Genomic DNA, 20,790 nt, shown 5'->3' with positions numbered 1-20,790 from the left:
CGTAAAACGATGCCAGTACACCTGGGCACCTTCCAGATTTAAGCCTTGAAAGTGATATGAATAGTCACGAAAGGAAAACCTTATTTTCTTTCTTAGACCTCCAATTTACAGCAATCTCCATTTTTGTAACCTTTTTCATGATGTTGACTACCAAGTTTATTTTATTTTTATTTAGCCCTGGAGTGCAGTAAAGTAAAAGACCATAGCTACTTAGCTACATGAGATCTATGAGCTACAGTTACCTAAATTCAGTCTAGTCTAATGTCTATTTATACAGATGTGACATACTAGTAGAATGGCTCATTTATTCATCTAATCTTTGTTTATTGAGCACGGGCCACGTGCAGGCTGTAAGCTGTAAAACAAACAGACGTGGTCTTGCCCTGGGAGCTTACAGTCTAGCATGGGATTCTGACAGGTAAATGCTGGCTAACAAGGGAGTTTGGTGGGTGCTCTGATGAGGGAAGTAAAGAGCCTCTGGGATAGGAAGAGTAGAAGGTAAATGGGATGTGGAACTTGAACGGGTGCCTTCCAGACAGAGAGAACGATGGGTGCATTTGCTGGACTGAAAGTACGCTCTGGAATACGGCAAGACTTGGAAGTACAGAGGGAGATGGCAGAAGAGAAGACCAGAAAAGTAGACAGGAGTCTGATCGTAAAGGCTCTGCAAGTAGGGGGTGTCATGACGACCGCTGCGTTCCAGAAAGTGCGCCCGGCCGGAAGCTTGGCAGAGGGTGGGGCAGGGAAGACTGGATACAGGGAGACCAGCTGGGGTACAGTAACGGCCGGTGATGGCATGAGTTAGGAAGTGATGTGTAGTTACGGGCAAGTGGACGGGACAGTGGCTTCCTGGGATTTGATACTCAGACAGCGTGTGCTGGAATCATATGTGCTGATGGTCTCTTTAAATGTCCAGCAGTTAATCGACGCATATTTGCGTTGAGCATTAGGACCAATTTAAATTTCCTACCGGATGCCTTAGGGAGACCTGGGCTTTTGTGGGTAGCCTTTGAAAGAGTTCACTTACCAACACATGGCATGCTATCACGTGCTTGAGTTTAGATGTGCTCACAGCCAAACCTCTGCCTCAGTATTTGCAGTAACAAGAAGTTTGTTATTTCCTGAGGCAATCTGGTCCAGAATTGAGATTCTAAAACTGTGTTCTTCTGAATCAAACTGAAAACATTTCTACTTCCTCATCCAACTGCTAACTCGTCTTAGACATCTTTTCTTCCTATTACTTTTCTCTGGATATTTTACCATTCCATTGTTGGGTCTGACCTTGTGGATCCCTTCCCCTCCTGATCATCTCCTCTCCACAGACTTGGTTTGCTAGGATCCTTCACGACAGCTGGCCCATGAACGAGCCTTTCAAATGTCTAACCTCACTCGTAACCCTCAGGACCAGTGTCTAACTCCGTTCTTTTCGTGTGGCTCCCTTTGCAAACCATGAGTTAACTGTTCACCATGACTTAACTAGTAAATCCATTAGTAAATAATAAACTCTTGGAATAGAATTGCCCTTAGACAGGGGAGAAGAAGGCTACTGAAGGTGATGGCCCGAGCAAATTTCTTTGTCTAAAATTTGGCATCATTTCTTTGCTAAGTAAGTTTAGTGCAACCGTGCTTTCACTCTGCAGCATTTCCTTTTTCAGATGTTCGCATTTGGGGAGCATGCTTCGCAGCGAACATTTCTGCATGTGAAAATTGGATGACAGGATTCAAAAACCCACAGGTCATCTTAGGTCCTTCTTCATAGAAGTTTTCACGGCGGATACAGGCTCTGTCATCCGCATGCTCCACGTCAGTGAAGCCTTCTCTTTATTTACCTGCCTAGAAGCTTCAGATGACTTCTTTGCCGTGTCTTCCTTTTAGAAATTCTGAAAAAATTCCTGCCGCTCAATCCCTTTGTTGGAAAATGCAAATCCGGCACGGTGCATAAAGGCTATGCTAAGGGTGTACAGCACGGGATGCCAAGTCCCTGATTTATCTTTCCTGACTGTCAAGGACACCAATAGACAGAGGGTCTCGGGGCCCTGCTGAGGTGTGTGAAGAGATGCCAGTGTATTCGCACAACAAAACAAATGTCGCGCTGTTTTGACAGTCTTAGAATATACTCTCTTTCCCAGGTATATAATTCAAATGTAATGTTAAGACCTTAAAATTTACCAGTCTAGTTAATTCTTGATTATAATGGAAGGGAAACAGTGGGATGAATTATAAAAACTTGGCTTTGGCTTTGTAATGGAGAGGCTTTTGAGGGTTGTGACTTTACCCACTTAGCATGATCGTAACAGGAATTGACAGGGAGTCATCCTGGCATTGCTACTTAGTCACTCACTTAATTGCTGTGCCTCAGTTTCATTGTCTGTAAAATGAAAACAATAATCCCCGCCTCGTGGTTTTTCTTGTGAGGAATAAATGAAATAACACGTTGAACGTCTAGCTATTTTCATCTCCTGTTTTAAAACCACGGGATAATAAAAGTCAGCCTGCGTTCCCAGAACTTAACACGAGACGTCAGAATGGGAGGAAATCGAGAGTCCTGGGCTAGCTGGGACCCTGTCTTCTAGTTCTGGGACTGACACTGGCCTGCTCTGTGGCCTTAGACTGGCCATTTTTATTGTCCTCCGCAAAATAGAGTTCATCACACCTGTTACCCACTCCACAGGTCTCATTTACTCATTCATGTTATGGATACCTAGTGAATGCCTGCTATGAGCAGGGGAATACAGTAGCAAGTAAGATGGACAAGAAAAGGCCTGTCCTCATGAGTCCTACATCCCGCTGGGAAGGACAGGGAAAAGCCAGACATGTGGATAAAAGAAGGCAGTTTTGGTGACAGAGAGTAAGTGGGAGCTGGGGACCGGATGGGGGCGCTGTTGCAGTCAGTGATCAGAGAACTGAGCTGAGATCTCCATTCACTGGTTCCCGTGCGAGGCTCATCCCTGGTATCGAGTACTGGCAGCACGGAGGCGATGGGGTCCTGAACAGGGACCTGGGTGCGATATAATCGATGGCAGACAATGAGGGTAATGGGCGCGGACAGAAGAGGTGTGTAATCAGCGATAGGGGGTGGGAAGGCTTTTGGGCTTGGGGAGGACATGTAACTTGAGTCCTGGAAGACAAGTGGGCTAGCCAGGTGGAGGAATGAGGAGGGGAGTGCGAAAGTGCCCACAGAACAGAGAGGACACGAAAACACTTGGGTGGAAATATATGAGAAGTAGACATCGTTCTATTGCCGGAAGTAGTGTGACAGCAGAGGGGCTGGTTCCAAGGTGGTAAACAACAAGTAAACATCAGGTGTTGATGACCTCACATTTCTACAATCCCTGTAGAGTCAGAGCAGCTGAATGTAGCCTAGAGCTTTGAAACCACAGCGTTTTCACAACCATGTTGTTTCCCAATTCACGATCCACGGATCAACTTCAACTTTTGAAAACATACTTTTACCAAAACCTTTTCCATTTCGAATCTCAAGCTGCTAGAAGTAGACTGGTTATCTACTCTGTTTTCAGGGCCTGTCACACCACAAGACCACCTTACTTTGGAGAGGGGGATCGAGTCGATTATCATTTTATCTCTCAAGAAGTTTTTGATGAAATGGTAAACATGGTAAGAATGTTCCCCTTTGTACCACACAAGAAATGCATGTTCTCTGCTAGAAATATTAGGAACTAGCGATAAAATCGAGAAACGCTTTGTGTCTGTTGAGAGAGGTGTTCTCCTTGGATTGTTTTTTTTTTTTTTCTTAAACCACTTCCACATCCTTGTGCACGTGCTGCTTTATTTTTTGATCTTGGAGGGAATATTGTAACTTTTCAATAAAGCTACATGAGTAGACATTTTAAGGAAACACAAGAGCACTTCGAAAAGTTCTCACGATCTGTGTTTATCAGGTGCTGCTGTTATTGATGAGGCTTCACTCAAGATAGGCAGTTCTCACAGACCCGATCTGATGTGCGAAACTTGTGAATTGAGCCTCCCTCGGCGTTGGAGTGCTCTGTCCAGAGACTGCTCCTGTTTGCTAAAACTGGGGCTTTCTCGTGGTCGTCACCCTAAGCACCATTTCATCACGGTGTGTCCCATTCAGTTAGCAGGGCACACATACAGCCCTGACCTTCCACGTTATACTGTGTGCACATAATTGTGATCCGTGTAAGCACGGGATCTGCCGTTTCCACGAGTTTAGTTTTGAATGGCCAACTTTACACACAGTGTGTGTTTTTTTCTTGTGTTCACAGAGAAACCCAAGTGATTAAGTCCTACAATCCCTAGGCCGTTTCCCCTCTAACCTTGTCAAAAGAACATCCTAGAGATTCTTTATAATCTTCTCTCCTTGGGCTGTATTTTGGTAATTCAGTTTAATGTATCAAGAGTACTTTGGGATTTTATATTTCTAAAAGCCTTAATAGAGATAGGAAACATTATTAGTAAGTAGCGTTAGTAAGAAGCATTCTTTTAGGGCTCTTTGGGTTGAAAGGCAGCTAGTTCATGAAATTCATGTTGGTTTCTCTTGTTAGAGTCTGAGACATTTTTTTCTTGGTTCAGTTCACCTGTTCTCAGTACCCCGTCTGCTTCCCTGATGTTATTACCTTATTTATAACCTTATATATATAAATAAATAACTTATTTATATACCTTATTCCCTTATGTTATTCCCTGATGTTATTACCTTATCCTATCAGTAATAAGGAAGTCTGGTTCAATCCCTAGTCTAAGAAATTGCTGTACTTGTACACCATATTTGCTCATACAGTTTGACTCCCTCTGCAAAATCCTCGTGTGTTTGAGAAGTACTCGTTTTTACTGCTTCTGCTAAAATCTATTACTTCAATATAATGTCATTTTCTTCAACTTGAATTTTGTTTCTGAGCTCCTTTTTTTTTTGATTTTTAAAACATTTTTTAATGTTTATTTTTGAGAGACAGAGACAGAGTGTGAGTTGGGGGGGGGGCTGCGCAGAGAGAGAGGGAGGCACAGAATCCAAAGCAGGCTCCAGGTTCCGAGCTGCCAGCACAGAGCCTGACGCGGGGCTCAAACTCACGGACCGCGAGATCAGGACCTGGGCCGAAGTTGGATGCTTAACCACCTGAGCCCACCAGGCGCCCCTGAGTTCCTTTTCTTGAAAGTGAGCTTAAGACTGTTTCATGAAGAGGCAAACATACAGGTTATAAACTCGTGACACATTGTCAGCGTCGCCAGTCACACCGACACACGCAGCCTTCTGTACGCAGAACCCTCCCCCACGCCCACCCACGAAGCCTGTCCCACCGTGGCATGCACCAGCCTTGGACACCTGCTGTGGCCAGTCACAGCCACGCACTCTGACCTACAGAGCCGCACACCCTCTCACATACGTACTGCTGCATATCCCCCAGCACCAACACGAGGGTCATCGTGTCGCATGCCTACGGACACGCGAATCTTTTTTAAACACATGAATGCAGTCACTTCCCTGCAGATATGCTCCCTGACTTGTGGAAATAGGATTATTGGAGGAGGCTTCTGCAATAGGACTGTTGCTGTTTATGAAGATGTCCGCGAGCAGAAAGAAATGGAAGATGACCATCCAGAAGCTGGAGGACCACTTCATCTCAGTTCTTTACAAACAAGTTCGACAGGGCCTGTTTTGTATATAAAAGTACAGTGCCGGCTTCCTTTCGACTCTGCATTTTTCCAGAAAATACGTTTGGGATTCACAAAGGGAGGCCCTTGTACACACAAGTAAACAAATTCATAGTATATATCTGAAGAGTGATTCAAGAACACATTTTGAAAACAGGGTGAGTCACAGTAAACAAGACAAAGTATATACCTGATGGGACATTCAGGTATCTATCCTATCTATTTGGATAACAATATATATATTAAAAGATAACGTAGTATTTGTTTCAAAGAACAAAGAAGGTATGACATTGAGGGAGTAAAATATCAAGGATATTTACTGTTGAGTTGTAAACTTCTAGAATGCATGATATAAACTTCTTTGGATTATGGGGTGTGTGGATTTTCCTCATCACCCATAGCAGACTCATTCACTAGAGACCCACCCACCCCAGGAGATACTCTGTCTCATGCACTTCCAACAGTTAGCCTGTCTCCCATCCCCCCCAATCTCCAGAACCTCTGGACCCAGGAAGCGCAGGTAGTGTAAAGGACTCCTCACTGCTACCGTTCTTTTTTTTTTTTTGTAACTTTTTTTATTTTTGAAGGAGAGAGAGACAGAGCAGGAGTGTGGGAGGGGCAGAGAGAGAGGGAGACACAGAAGCCGAAGCAAGCTCCAGGCTCCGAGCTGTCAGCACAGAGCCCGACGCTGGGCTTGAACTTGTGGACCGTGAGATCGGGACCTGAGCTGAAGTCAGACACTTAACGACGGAGCCACCCAGGCGCCCCTCACTGCTACTGTTCTTACTGATGGTGCTGCCTTTCGATGGGATTCGATTGACGGGATTCAGCCTTGCAGATTTTCATTCCATCATTTATATGAAGATCCTGTGCACGAGGAGTCACAGTTGCCAAGATCATTCATGTTTTTATTTTTTTGGTCATGAGCTTTCCAGTTTAGATTAGACCTAGTGGTTTAATAAATCTAATATTGTCAAAGAAAAAAAAGACAATTTTGAGAGCCATGTTTTTTTTTGGTTTTTTTTGGGTTTTTTTTGTTTTTTTTTTTACCTGGACTGTTCTGCAAAGGAGTACAGCTTTGGGAAGAACTGGGCTTCCAGAATACAGATAGAAGGCAGCCTTTAAACCTCAAATGACTAGAGGGCACACAGCAATTCTGTTGAATAACATTTGGGGCAGTTTCAATACAAAGCTATGTTTTATATGGAAAAGCAGAAAGGGTCTGTTTTTCATGGCTTATCTCAGGATGCAAAGGTTTTCGGATGTCCCTGTAATTCATGGCCTTCAGGCTTATCTGAGAATGCAAGGCTTTGGGGAATGGGAGCTTTTTCTGCGGTACCTGGTATGTTCGCATAGCCCATGTGGCCGAGGCAAAAGGCAGGCTATCAGTTTTGTTTTCTCAGCAACGGCAGCTCATGGTGCACAGTTGGCAAGGAAGCAGGTAAGTAAGCAAAATGGTCTGTTCTACCGTAAGCTTTGGTGAGACCTTTACTCTCCCTGGATGTTTTGTCAGCAGATGACCGTATTTCCAGAAACTTAATTTTTTTTTTTTTTTGCCAGCTGAGAATTCTGTATAAATTTCTCTACCACACTTGGGTGTTAAATTTCATAAACCCATCGTCAGCCTTCTATTATTGCTAATATTCATAGGTTTTACGGAAGCATATAAAAGTAAGGCATCAAATAATTTTATTTATATTAAAGTTGAGTATGGCAGCTGTTGCATGAAAATCTTTGTACCTCTCAAATTTCAGGGGAAGTTCATTCTAACATTTAATTATGGGAATCACAACTATGGATTAAGTAGGGACACCATAGAAGCCATTGCAAGAGACGGTTTAGCAAGCTGTGTTCACATGGAAATAGAAGTAAGTGTTTTTTTCACTCTGTATTTTTAACGTGTGTGTGTGAGTTTGTATGTATATATTTGGGGTTGAGGAGGGGGCTACGGTGTGCAGGTAGCACACTTGCCAGGCAGGGGGGGGAAGCTTATGGTTCGTATGGGGGAGGCCAGACATGAACAATTCGATGACAGGAGTTATAGTACGAGACATAGCACACATATACTATGAATAGATGTGCCCCTCAGGATTTATTTCCTAAGTTATTTCCTCACGAAAGTATCCCTTTTATTCTAGGGTGCAGTCTCTCTTTATCTCAAGTGCTATTAGGGAAAGTTCCTTCTCACAGGCTACGGACCTGCCTGGGGGCTCTGTGCAGCTGGCCGTGCTCTCTGATCCTCTGTGGGAGATGTGTGGCTGATGCTGGCAGTGACTCCAGTTGCTCGCTGGTTACGATCTTTCCAGGCTGTGAGCAGTTTAGACTTGCAGATTTCAGGATTCTGCCCCTGTACCCTGTCTTCCCCAGTGATCTTCTGCAACTGGAATATACAGAAATTTCTTTCCAATCCATATCCAGGGTAAAACCGTGACTACCTCACTTATTTGTTTTAAAAATAGATAACTTTTGGGGCGCCTGGGTGGCCCAGTCGGTTGAGCGTCCGACTTTGGCTCAGGTCAAGATCTCGCGGTTCGTGAGTTCGAGCCCCGTGTCGGGCTCTGTGCTCACAGCTCGGAGCCTGGAGCCTGCTTCGGATTCTGTGTCTCCCCGTCTCTGTATCCCTCCCCTGCTCACACTCTGTTATCTCTCTATCAATAATAAATAAATGTTAAAAAAAATTTAAAAAATAAATTAAAATATATACCTTTAAAATAGGGAGGGAGACAAAACATGAGATTCTTTCTTTTCTTTCTTTTTTCTTTCTTTCTTTCTTTCTTTCTTTCTTTCTTTCTTTCTTTCTTTCTTTCTTTCTTTCTTTCTTTCTTTCTTTAACGTTTATTTAGTTTTGAGACAGAGAGAGACAGAGCATGAACGGGGGAGGGACAGAGAGAGAGAGGGAGACATAGAATCCGAAGCAGGCTCCAGGCTCTGAGCTGTCAGCACAGAGCCCAATGCGGGGCTCAAACTCACAGACCGTGAGATCATGACCTGAGCCGAAGTCGGACGCTTAACCAACTGGGCCACCGAGGCACCCCAACACATAAGAGATTCTTAAATATAGAGAACAAACAGAGGGTTGCTAGAGGGGTTGTGAGAGGGGGGATGGGCTAAATGGGTAGAGGGCACGGAGGAATCTACTCCTGAAATCAGTGTTGCACTATATGCTAACCAACTTGGATATAAATTAAAAAACAAATAGATTAGTTAATTTAAAAAAATATGTATATATAGCTTTATTAAACATGTGAAATCTTTAAAGGCCATTGCTTGTCTATTTAAGGTACGCTCACCGAGCGGTCTAACAGTTTTGTAGTCGGAAAAAAAAAAGTTACAAAAATGATACCCTTAGATCAAGCTTAGAGAAAACAAAATCTGGGCAGTTCTGACAGCCCTTTCCTATGGATGCTGAGCCTTCTCTAGAACTGGTTTCCTTTGTGACTTGGCCGAGCGGGGGACTGTGATTCCTTCTTGGCTCCTGGTGTTGGTGGGTAGCCTCGCTTCAGTGAGACTGGTCATGTTTCTTCCAGCCCTTTAATTTTTCTAGCTTCAAAATCCTGCAGTCCTGACCTCTCCGCAGTTGATGTCTTCTGCATCCTTAAGGAGGTTTTCTTTCTTTCAATGCTAATAAGCAAAAAAAAAGACCTCTTTTCCCAAAAATATCTTCCTCGGGCAAGGCAGAAACTCCCTGGCACCTCTTGCTGACCTTTACCTTCTTCTCTGGGCACTGGCTTCTGTTTTGTCCTCTTCCTCCCTGCGAGCTTTCCCCGACTCATTTCCAAGAGGTCGACTCTATATAAACCAGGTCTCATTTCCCTGATGCTCCTGAGGGAAAGCATTTTTCCAAACTGCTCTTGTCACTGACGCTTACAGAAACTGTTTTTTAAAGAGCCTGTATTTCTTTCCCCACTGAATGTTTAAAAACCAAGATTTTGAACGTTGAGTTAAACTACTGATGATGGGATCGAGGGGGGAGGAAGTTCAGAGTTCATTTGGAACGGCTCTTGTGTTGCACCTGTGAGGAAACTGGTGCTCAGGGAGTTTGCAGAATTTGCTCGCAGTCTGCTGGAGCCGGGGAGCCGCAGTCACCATCCAGCGCTGCTTCTCCCTGGGACCTGCTGGCTGCACGGTGGCTTGAGCTTGGCTGTCCCTTGCTCTGGGTAGAAGCTGTGAGATGTAATAGGAACCAGCCAACCAGGTTGCTGGTTTAGGAATAGGAAGGGTCCCAAGGCGAAGGCACAGGTAACAGAGTAGCGTTTTTTTTTTTGGTTTTTTTTTTTTTCTCAGTAAGATCTTTATCTCCTGGCACTGAAAGGCTGCTCTTGGAAATGTAGACTTGAAATACATTTCAGTGGGGCTCCTGGCTGGCCCAGGCTCTAGAGCGTGTGACTCTCGATCTTAAGAGTGGTAAGTTCAAGCCCCACGTTAGGAATGGAGATTACTTCAAAATGAAATCTTTAAAAAAATGAGGATGCGACAGTGCTGTGAATGCACCTGTTTGTATCTAGCCATTTTTTTCTGAACCATCATGTATATTAGGGTGATTAGTTAAAGGATAATCAGGTAGAATGAGCTGTTTTATTTCCAATAACAATACATCATCCCCTGATGAACAAAGGGGAATAATCCGACTTTGAGACATTTACAGGAAAATAATAGCTAATAATACAAATAAGTCCTTCAATGTAAGACTACTTATTATGCCAACGTTGTCAGATGTCTCCAAAATGATACCTAAATTGTGTATCTGTTTCTAATTTATTACCTTTTCTTTAAACAAACAGGGTGTCAGGAGTTTGAAATATTCCTATTTTGAGCCTCGATATATCCTGGTGGTGCCCATGAACAAGGAAAAATACGAAGGATACTTGCGGAGAAAAGGATTATTCAGTCGTTTAGAGATTGAATTTGCTGTCTCCAGAGTGGACCTTTATGTTAAAATCAATCAGCAGTTTCCAGGATATTTCGACGCAGTGATCAATGCAGGTCAGTGACTTTCAGCGAGGTTTTATTTTTGAAATGTAAGGTCACTGGGGGAGGATCTGCTCCAGAGTATAATCTCACTGCTGGCTGACTGCCGTTCCTTGTGGCCGTGGGGCTGGGGGCCCTGCTGCTTTCGTTGGCTCTCTGCCAGAGGTTGCCCTTCACCCTTGAGGCTGCTCCCACGTCCTACACACGGGGCCTCTCTGTCGTCAAGCCAGTGATGACACATCAAACTCTCCTCATGCTTCTAGCCTCTGCCTTCCTCTTCTACTACTAGGAAACTGGCTTCCTTTATGAGGCTCATGTGATTAAGAGTAGGCCCGGGGCGCCTGGGTGGCTCAGTCGGTTAAGCGGCCCACTTCAGTTCAGGTCATGATCTCATGGTGTGTGAGTTCGAGCCCCTCATTGGGCTCTGTGCTGACAGCTCAGAGCCTGGAGCCTGCTTCGGATTCTGTGTCCCCTTCTCTCTCTGCCCCACCCCTGCTTGTGCTCTCTCTGTCTTTGAAAAATGAATAAACATTAAAAAAAAAAAAAAAAAAGAGTGGGTCCACCTGGGTAGTCTTCCTTCTGAGTAGTCCAAACTCAGCTGATAAATAACCTTCATCCCATTTGCAAAAATCTATTTTGCCGTTTAACACGACATGACCACGGGAGTAATATCTCTTCATGTTCACAGGTTCTGCCCTTGCTCACGGGAGGCAGTTATATGAAGGGGACATGTCATTAGGGGCTTAGAGTCCTGCCTACGACAATAGTCATAATGTTAGAGGGAGCTTGAAAAATCATTACCACCAACAGTGGCAAATTGACTGTGTTTAGATATGATTCTTTTGCTTTAAAAGTACCTTCTCTCATTTTCTGTAGATGATCTGGATGCTGCCTACCAAAAGCTGAGTCGTCTCATCAGAGAGTACCTTGGGTTGTCCGAGGAAACGTCCAAGGATTTGGCTCCAACCGCAGGTACTACCCTGTCCCTTTTGTGCCAGAACTTTTTGTTTTCGTGGAGAGGAGAACAAATCTGTGAGTTGCTCTGTGGGTGCTCATTGCCCAGGCTAAAGCTGGTTCTAACTCTTGAATCCCTACACTTCCTGCGGTGTGATTGTCCCCACAAACGAGCTGTGTGGATCAGCCCTCCGGGTCTGTCCCTCTACTTGTCTCAGTGGCCATAGTGGAACTCAGGGGACTGTCCTTCAGGGACATGCTGGCCAGTGACTTAGAGGTTCATGGTACATGAGGATCAACCTCCGGGTTCAGAACTCAGCCTTCCAGAAGTTTGGCTCCCTTAGGGAGCTGAGGCGGTGTTCTGCTCGGCAGGTTCGTATTGAGCATTGTGGCAATCTGGTCGATTTCTTTCCCCTTTTCTTTGCGTTGCCACGGTCCTCAAAATGTCGTACCAGAGAGTGTGGTGGACACATGTGGTCAGAGGAAGTGAGGCTGGTCGCCCACTCCCTTGGGCAAGCTGGTTCACTGTTCTGAGCTCCGGCAGACTGTCTTGCTAGACGGAGTGAATGCTCCCCACCTGCCTCACGGAGCATGTGCAGCGAACGACATAGGCTGTAGAGGAGTACGATTCCTTGGAATCCAGCAATTCTAAAGCCCTAACTTAGAATTTTGATGCATGAATATTTTGAGGTGCATTTGGAAGGTTCTCCCTAATCCACCTCACCCGCACCAAGATGGCTACTAGGAAAAGATGATAGAAAAGTAAGTCTTGGCAACGGTGTGGAGAAACTGGGAATATAAAATGGTACAGCTCCTATGGAAAACAATGTCATGGTTCCTCAACACATCGAAAATAGAATTACCATATGACGTAGCTGTTCCACTTCTGTGTCTATACTCGGTGTGGTTTATACATACAATGGAATACTATTCAGCCCTCAAAAAGAAGGAAATTCTGCCATCTGGTACAACAGAGATGAATCTTGAGAACAGTCTGATAAGCGAAATAACCAGTCACAGAAAACCACAAATATTATCTGATGTCACTTTTATGAGGGACCTAGACTAGTCAAATCCATCAGGACAGAAAATGGAATGGTTGCCAGGGGCCAGGAGAGGGAGGAGAACGGAGTGTCCTTGCTGAACGGCTACACAGTTTCACAATTACAAGATGAAAAGAATTCGGGGGATTGGTTGCACAACGATGTGAATATACTTAACACTGCTGAACTGTACAGGTACGAATGGTTGAGATGGCAAACTTTATGTCTGTGTGTTTGTACCACCATAATGATAATAATAAAAAAAGTTCCCCCAGTGGACTGAGGTGCATTCACAGAGCAAATACTGTAAAATGTTAATGTGAGACCCTTGCTTGCTGGGCAGATACTCCGCAACTTTGTGTGTTCAAGTGCTGTAGCCTTTGTGACTCCTTGCCCAGTTAGGATTTTGCTGGCTACATTGTATCCTGGCCAGCTTGAGGCAGGCCAGGCCGTGATTTTGCCAGAGTTCAAACTAATTGTGCTGTTTTGCAATGTTACACACTCATTTCAGGTCAGGTACCCCTGGAATTCTGGAATGAGGTCAGTGTGAAACTGGTAACAACAGCAGGTAACAAACAGAGCGAGGCTGTCCCTCCGCGTGTCTCATAGGAGACAGGTGACCAGGGGACAACTTACTGCCTGGAGAAAACCTGAGTGAAGTGTGCCCTGTGTGCAGACAGGCATTAGTGGGGGAGTGGAGGGCTGTGTCCAGGCTAGAAGAGGGGACATTCGGTTAGGAGCATGTCGGCATGCTCACCCAGCACTGCTCCCATCTCCGCATCAGGCATCGGGCATCGGGCATCGGGCACCGGTCCTTTAGAAAGCTGTGCCCGGCAAGGTGCACGTTACATCTCGTGAGGCTTTGGTAGCCGGATTGGAGGTTTCTCCTGGGGAAATCATACTCTCAGCTTTAAATCTTTGCTAACCCAGCAACCTTCTGATCTTTAATTTGGTCCCCCGGGTGGACCTGTCCCTGTCGGGGGGCTGTCTCCTATGTTAGAACCCCCCACCCCCATCCCATCCCGGAGCCAGACCCATCTCCCATTGTAAATTAATAAGTTGGTGTTCTGGCTTTGAAATCAGCCCCTCGGGGATTTAGATAAGCAGGAGTCATTCCCTGGCCAGACCAGTTCTGAGTACCTGAGGGAGGGTGTTTGCCAGTCAGTCGCACGGAGGGCGCCTCTGAGCTGTGGCGCTTGATCGGGACTCTGCCTCTACAGCCAGTGGGGCTCCAGCGCTCCCATCTCTGCCCCCACCAGGACGCCAGTTCTCGGGGACAGGTGCCGTTTGCGGATCAGTGGACCAGATCATGTGTGCATGGGAAGACAGACTCCCATTGTAGAGGGTATAATGAAACTTCATTTATTTGGACCAATTAGGTTAGGCCTGTCCGATTTCATGAGAAGTATGAATTACAGAGCTTGTTAAAACGTTATCCCTCTCCGATACATTTAATAATGGAAACTGGGTCTCTCAGTTATCAACTAATAGAGTCTCAGCTTTAAAGAGTAGATGGGAGAGGGGCGCCTGGGTGGCTCAGTCGGTTGAGCGTCTGACTTCGGCTCAGGTCATGATCTCTCGGTTTGTGGCTTCGAGCCCCGTGTTGGGCTCTGTGCTGACAGCTCAGAGCCTGGAGCCTGCTTCTGATTCTGGGTCTTCCTCTCTCTCTGTTCCTCCCCTGCTCGCGCTCTGTCTCTCTCTCTCTCTCTCTCTCAAAAATAAATAAAGATTAAAAAAATTGTTTTAAAAATGAAGAGTAGATGGGAGGGTTTATAATTAATGTATCAATTCACTGGCCTCAGTAGACCCCCGTTTCCCTGGCAGGTTTAGTGTTTTGGAAAATAATGTGTCAAGAAGCCAGACACCTCATTTTATTTAAATAGTTAATCTGTGGAGGAAGTTACCTTTTTCACTTTATGGTTTAAGGATAGATTTGCACACAGAGCGCCTGGTGGCTTAGTCAGTTAAGCACCTGACTTTGGCTCAGGTCATGCTCTCATGTTTCATGAGTTGGAGCCCCACATCGGGCTCTCTGATGTCAGTGCAGAGCCTGCTTCGTACCCCCTGTCCCTCTCTCTTTCTTGGCTCCTCCCCTGCTAGCGCACTCTCTCAAAAATAAACTTTTCAAAAAAAAAAAAAAAAGATAAACTTGCACATAAAGTGACTTTGTGAAGTCCGGACATTATTCAAGTGAGTATTTAAAGATTCTAATGAGGAGTCACCTGTTAAAGGATCTCTAGTGGTTCAAGAGGAGAGCCAGTGGCCTCTTTGAGTTTCTGGGCTCTGAAGTGTGTGCCGTGGAGACGGGCCAGACGTTCACAGGTTCCCCACAGGAGAGCGGGGCCCAACCATAACCTCCTGGAAATGACATCAGGACTCCCTGAGAAGGACCAGAGCCCCAGCAGGGTCACCACCACAGGCCTGGATCACCCCTCTATCTTGCTTCCACTCTGAGCTGGGTCACTTTGATTTTAAGTTCTGTAGTTTAGGTAGGTTTACATAAAGACATACATTACTTACGTGGATGTAAATGGGACCCCTACAAGAAAAGATCATTTTAGTAGAGTGGAATATTTTTCAATATATAATTGAGCTGTCAAAGGTAAGAAAATAAAAAGAATTCTTTGAAAGACAGTCCAAGCGATTAGAAAATTGCACCAGAAATGGGAAGCCTTAGTTTTGTATTCTAAATTTTGCCAGTGATCATTAATTTGATTAGAGAAATCACTTCGAATTCCCATTTCTTTTTTTTAGATTTATTTATTTTGAGAGAGAGAGCGATCGAGCGAGTAGAAAGAGGGGCCGAGATGCTGTCAGTGCAAAGCCCGACAGGGGGTTGGTTCTCATGAATATGAGATTGTGACCTGAGCCAAAATTAGTAGCCGGACGCTCAGCTGACTGAGCCACCCAGGTGCCCCGAATTCCCATTTCTAAAAAACAAAGCCAGCTACGTAAAATATTCCGGAATATTTTAGAATTTGCTGAGGTTTTTCCCAGTTAGCTTAGACTGTCTTTATGTTAGACTTCAGTACAAATAGAAATTTGGTGGCCAATGGCATTTTTTTCAAGGAAGCAGGAATCCTGTATCATACCAGTTGAAAAATATTTTTAGATATTTGGAATAATACATTGCTTCTCCATTAGATGCACGTACAAAATAGTAACTTGAGCTACAGAGTGATTATAAAACCTCAAGATATTGAGATATACCATTAATTAAAAATGTTTATCAACCATGATACAGATTATCTTATTTTTTCCCCATAGTAATTCAGATAATACTCATTTCTAAAGCATGAAGACTAAAAAAATCCTGAGCAAACAATACAGTTTTTATAAAAAGAAAAAACTCACTCTATTCACATTTCAGTATCAGGGATGTCTTTCCCCTCCGTTTGTCTTTATACAACCTATTTCTGGAATATTTATTTGGTGCTTCCAATAAAGCTTTTAAAAAGCCACCCTGAGTTCTTGCTATAGAGATCATAAAATAAAATTATATTTGCAAATCATTATTCAGAATTCCGACTAATGATGGAGGAAAATGACGATGGTGATGATGAGTCAAACGGGGAAATTGAGCAATTTACTAGTCTGTAAGTGGTGCCTTTATCTCTAATAAAGAGCAGGGTATCATTTGCCAAATGATGTGAGTTGTTAAATTGTGAAAATGGGGGAAAAAAATCCTTGTATGTCTGATCCTGGGAAACCGGGAGGGCTTACAAATGGAAAGAGCCTTTAGCATTGGATTTTGCTGTTCTCACATCTTTCTGTTTTTTTAAATTACTTTTTTGTGGTAAAAAAAAAAAACCCAAAACACATAAAATTAGCCATTTTAGCCACTTTAAGTGTATGACTTAATGGCCTCGACTACATTCACAGTGTTTCATAACCACCATCATGGCTACCTGTTTCCAAAAGTTTTCATTCCTCCCAAACAGAAAGTCTATTCCCATTAAGCAATGACTTGTCTCCAGCCCCTGGTAACCTCTAATCTGTTTCTGTCTCTGTGACTTTGCCAACTCTAGATATTTTCACTGTTCTTCTATTTTTTTGACCTTGTTTCTTGACTAAATTTGTGTTTAACTTATAACTGTCATAAACTAGGGAGACGGGAATGATGAGCAGGGCAGCTCCACGGAAACCCCACCAAGAAGCAAGCTTTTCCTTGTCCCCACTCTTCCCCAGCCCCTCTCCAGAGACAATGTGGTTCGACTGGAGGCACAGGATACATGCCCAGACTAGGAGGTTCAGTGAGGGCCCAGAGTATTCCAAGCTGTCATCCTGCTTCTTGGAGGAGAGGGGAACAGTGGCCAGGAGCCTGGTTCGCTTCTGGGGATGGACCACCTGGGTGGCCTTGGAGGTCTGACTTGGTTTGCAGCCTCTGAGTATCAGGTCTCCCCCCAGAGTGAGCGGGGACTAGTTTCTTCAAAGCTGTTCCACACTGGTGTGCCACCTCTGACCAGTGGCCTTTCGGAGCCATGTCCTTGGGACCGGGCTAGGATGTTACAGGGGCCACCAGAATATGGCAGGGCTTCCGTCATAAGTAAGTGCCCGTCCAGCTTCCCGTGCCTCCTAGGTATTGGTAAACTGACATCATTCTTCCTGGAGCTCAGTTTCCTGAAGGGGACTGCCATGAAACAAGGACACAAGTGGGACTTCACCCAGCTCAGATGTCCATCCTCTAGTTTCTACCCCCACAAGCAGCAGTGGTACGTAAGGTCGTGAAAATTTTAAATCCCATTCACTTAAAGATTGTTCTTGCCACTCTCAGCCCTGGATGTAAGGTTTGGTTCTGTGAATGAGCCTCTTTATGTTTATTTATTGAAGCTCATGATTTCGGTTGACTACGGTGGTTCCAAGTTCTAAGTAAGAGGAGTCTAGGCACCTAGTATCCCCAAGGGGAAGGCACGGTGACAGTGCTCCTGGATGTGTCATTTTATTCTTTCCAAGGGCCTATGCGCATCCGAGAAGGAAAAGATATTCTTTGTTCTTTCTAAAGCTGCATGGTTACTCAGTATGTGTTCAGATGCCTTTAGCTAACTTCTTTTTATATTAAAGCAGGAGCTCCCTCTAGCAAGAAGACCCCCTCTGGGGTGCCCGCCCACCTGGTCCCATCCCCAAGGCGCTTGGCAAAGCTGCAGGCGGATGGCCAGTTAACCGAGCATCACCCTGGAATGCAGATTCGTGCACAGGCCCCCGAAAATCAGAGCGCAGCTCCCTCCCAGGACCAAGCGCCGACTCAGGAGGGAGTCGCCCACCAAGCGCTCTCTCCCAGCAGCCGTGTCAGTGCCGAGCTTCCCCCGCAGGCCCGAGACTTATCCCCAGACCAGAGGGGAGGGGGTGTTCAACAATCGGATCCTTCTTCACAAATCGTAACTACAAATCTCCCTGAAAACGAGTCTCGGACATCTGAGGTGAAAGCAGGTAACATAGGGCAGGCTTCCATCACTCCTTCCCAAGGGCGCCCTGACCAGGGTCGGCACCCTGAGCTGCCTGCAGCGCACAGAGCTCCGCCAGACCAGGATGAGGAGTCAGGGGAGGCCGAGGGCACCCTTGCTCTCCCTCCGCCATCTGAGGCTCTACAGGAGTCTGACCCAACATCCCTCAGCCCCCAGAGAACCCAGGGTGAGGAAACTGAGTCAGCCAATGTGCCACCCGACGGTGCCCATCATGAGCCTCCGAGAGACCCTTCCCACCCTAACGGGGCCAAAATACCGGGACCACCTCTGGAAGATTCTCGGCAACCTCCAGTGGAGGGATCCCCAAAGGCAGAGTTTGTTCGGGTCAGCACTCCTTACCCAGAAGTGCCACATCCTCAGGACTCGACAGACATCGAACAGACCCAGGGCAGGGACAACCCAATGACTTTGCTCCCCAGAAGCCGGCTGGCCCCCACCAGGCTGCCCCAGCCTCGGGTCCTCGCCCCGCTCCAGAGTCGGAGGCCCACACCCAGACTGCTCTCACCCAGCAGGGAGGAAGCTTTCGGAGCAGCCTCAGACCAAACCGTGACTCCCTCGTCAAGGCCTCCACTAGCTCAGGAAGGAGACCCCAGTAAACTTCCTCCCATCAGCCCTCCTCATTCCAAACCACCACAAAGTCTGAGTCCCCATCAGGACCACAGCCCTCAGCAAGTCCAGGAAGAAAAGGTCAGGGAGGTGAAACTCCCTCTTATCAGTCCCCCTGTCCAGGAGCATGCACCGCAGCCCGCCCCCGATCCCCCCGAGGAAGAGGGGACTCGGGCGGTTAGGCTCCCGCACATTCCCACCCCCTTCTCCGAACAGCAGCTGCCGCACAACACGGGGGCTCACCGTGATTTGAGGCCTGCAAAGGAAAGGCAGGCCCCCAAAGCAGGCCGCTCCTCCAGCAAGAAGATTTCAGATGTGCAGGCCTTACCCCCAAACCAAGAGCCGGTGCAGCGGACAGGAGCCAGGGAAAAAAAACTCCCTATCCAAAGAGAGACAATTAAAGAACCAGGGCATCCGAAAAAGGTACCTCCTAGAAGCCATCAGACAGCCTTGCAGCCAGAATCCCAGAGTAAGCCGACTCCCCCAAAGGTACCCCATCACCCGAACCCTAGCCCTCCTCAGAGTCCTCAGGGGACCCAGAGAAGAAAAGTCAACGCGCCAGAAATTCCTGAGCCACCCCACGCTGAACCATTGCCTACGGATCCCCAGTTCCAAGAAGAGAAACAGGGAAAGGTGCATCATTCCAGGGAAAAGGCCCGTGCCAGCCTCCCCCCAGATGACCCGGTTCAGAAGGTAGCTGGGTCCAAAAAAGGGCCATTGTTGAAAAAGAATTCTGAAGGATCATCTCAAGGAAATAAAGCCACCCTCAGTGGCAGGCAACTGCACAGGGGTCCTCTCCGGAGTGCAATGTCCTCTGTAGAGTCAAGACCAGATGATTCTGCTCCCAGGGAGCATCCAGGGAGAAGAGAAGAGGTTCATACGAGGGGAAGATTTCAGAAGAGAGAATCGCCTTTGGACTCCCCAGAGCAGGCCCCCACCCAGCAGCCTGTCAGAGAGACCCAAGCCCATCGAAGGCCCAGTCAGACCAGAGAGAGTTCTGTCCAAAGGGATGGTGCCTCCAGGCGGCAAGCCAAGGAGAAACACACTGAGAAACACGGGGGAGCACCCAAGGACAGAAGCTCTGCCGCAGCCCAGAATCAGGTGTCTGCCGAGGAGCCGGGCAGCCGGAAGGGGAGGCTGCGAGCTCGGGGCAGTCAGAGCAGCAAGGTTTAAGCCATCCCCGGAGCCACTCAGTAAGCGTGGGGGTGGGCTCCAGCACCGTCCCAGCCACTGGGTTCTTAGTCTGTGCGTTTCTGTGCCTTTCCTGTGGTTTGCCGTTGTAGTCCGGAAGGGCAGCCCCTAGAGTGGGATCCACCAGCCAGTCCTGTCCCTGTGCCAGCTGGAGAGCTGGTCCTGAAGGTTAGGGTCAGCGGGGAGCCCTTGTGTCTACACTCCTATGAACTCCAATATGCGTGCCGACTCTGGCTGAAGCAATGTCGTGTGGCCATTACGTTTTGTGTTACTCATTAGGAAACTTCACTTCTAGAGGAGAACATTCTTGCATGCCGCTTGCATATTCGAGGGGTCCGGGAGGAGAGCTCCGAGAAAGGGAGCCTTCGCAGTTTCTGGGTCTTTGTCACTTCCGCAAAGATTCCAAACCCACAGTTAATTTGTGAGCGTCTTCGAAAGGGCAGAGGGGCAAGTTCTTTACGCGTATGACACCGTGATAGATGAGAGCTTCAGATTTGCGTTGGCTTGTGTTACCTGAAACTTACTTTTGCTTGAAATGTATTTCAAAATGAATACCTTCCTTCTCTCCCTGAACAGGAACCTCATGTAAATTAGCCCCTGCCTTCATTATGCCAAACCACCCGGTTGAATCAGTTTAAAGGGTTCCTGGGGAGAAGATTCAGGGGAATCACTTTTTCTTTAGCGACTCATACCATCAGCAAGGGACAGGAATCCAGCCTGAGCCAGCTTATGGGAATCTACTGGAAGGGAGTGGAATATCTCCTACCAGCAGACCGTGGGGAGAACGGAGGTGCACCAGAGCCTTCGAGTGGGGACAAGTTATCGAAAAACCCGGACTCCTGTCATCTCCGGTATTTTCTGTCACCGACTGGACTCTCGTCATTTCTCATTTCTGTTTCATGGCTGGGAACATAGCTGCCAATACCTCTCAAATTTTA

At 46.4% G+C, this 20,790-nt stretch overlaps 1 protein-coding gene across 6 annotated transcripts in view; it reads left to right on the top strand.

The window, feature by feature from the left end:
• LRGUK (leucine rich repeats and guanylate kinase domain containing) overlaps positions 1 to 20,790 on the top strand; it is a 108,302-nt gene that overhangs the window by 50,404 nt on the left and 37,108 nt on the right. For 4 of the 6 annotated variants that reach the window (XR_008296624.1, XR_008296626.1, XR_008296625.1 and 1 more), the window contains exons 12-15: positions 3,519 to 3,615; positions 7,383 to 7,496; positions 10,410 to 10,611; positions 11,473 to 11,568. Coding sequence is in view for 3 of the 6 variants with exons in the window: in XM_015073048.3 (XP_014928534.2) it covers positions 3,519 to 3,615; positions 7,383 to 7,496; positions 10,410 to 10,611; positions 11,473 to 11,568 (509 nt within the window). In the remaining 3 variants the exon portion in view is untranslated. Of the gene's footprint in view, positions 1 to 3,518; positions 3,616 to 7,382; positions 7,497 to 10,409; positions 10,612 to 11,472; positions 11,569 to 17,654; positions 20,784 to 20,790 lie in introns of those variants that run through there. The other 2 variants (XM_053218062.1, XM_027075504.2) reach the window with 1 other exon arrangement.

The sequence above is a fragment of the Acinonyx jubatus genome, chromosome A2 (genome assembly GCF_027475565.1).
Source record: "Acinonyx jubatus isolate Ajub_Pintada_27869175 chromosome A2, VMU_Ajub_asm_v1.0, whole genome shotgun sequence".
Lineage (NCBI taxonomy): Eukaryota > Metazoa > Chordata > Mammalia > Carnivora > Felidae > Acinonyx > Acinonyx jubatus.
Note: the sequence above shows the minus strand (reverse complement) of the source record. Positions and strands in the feature narration are given on the sequence as shown.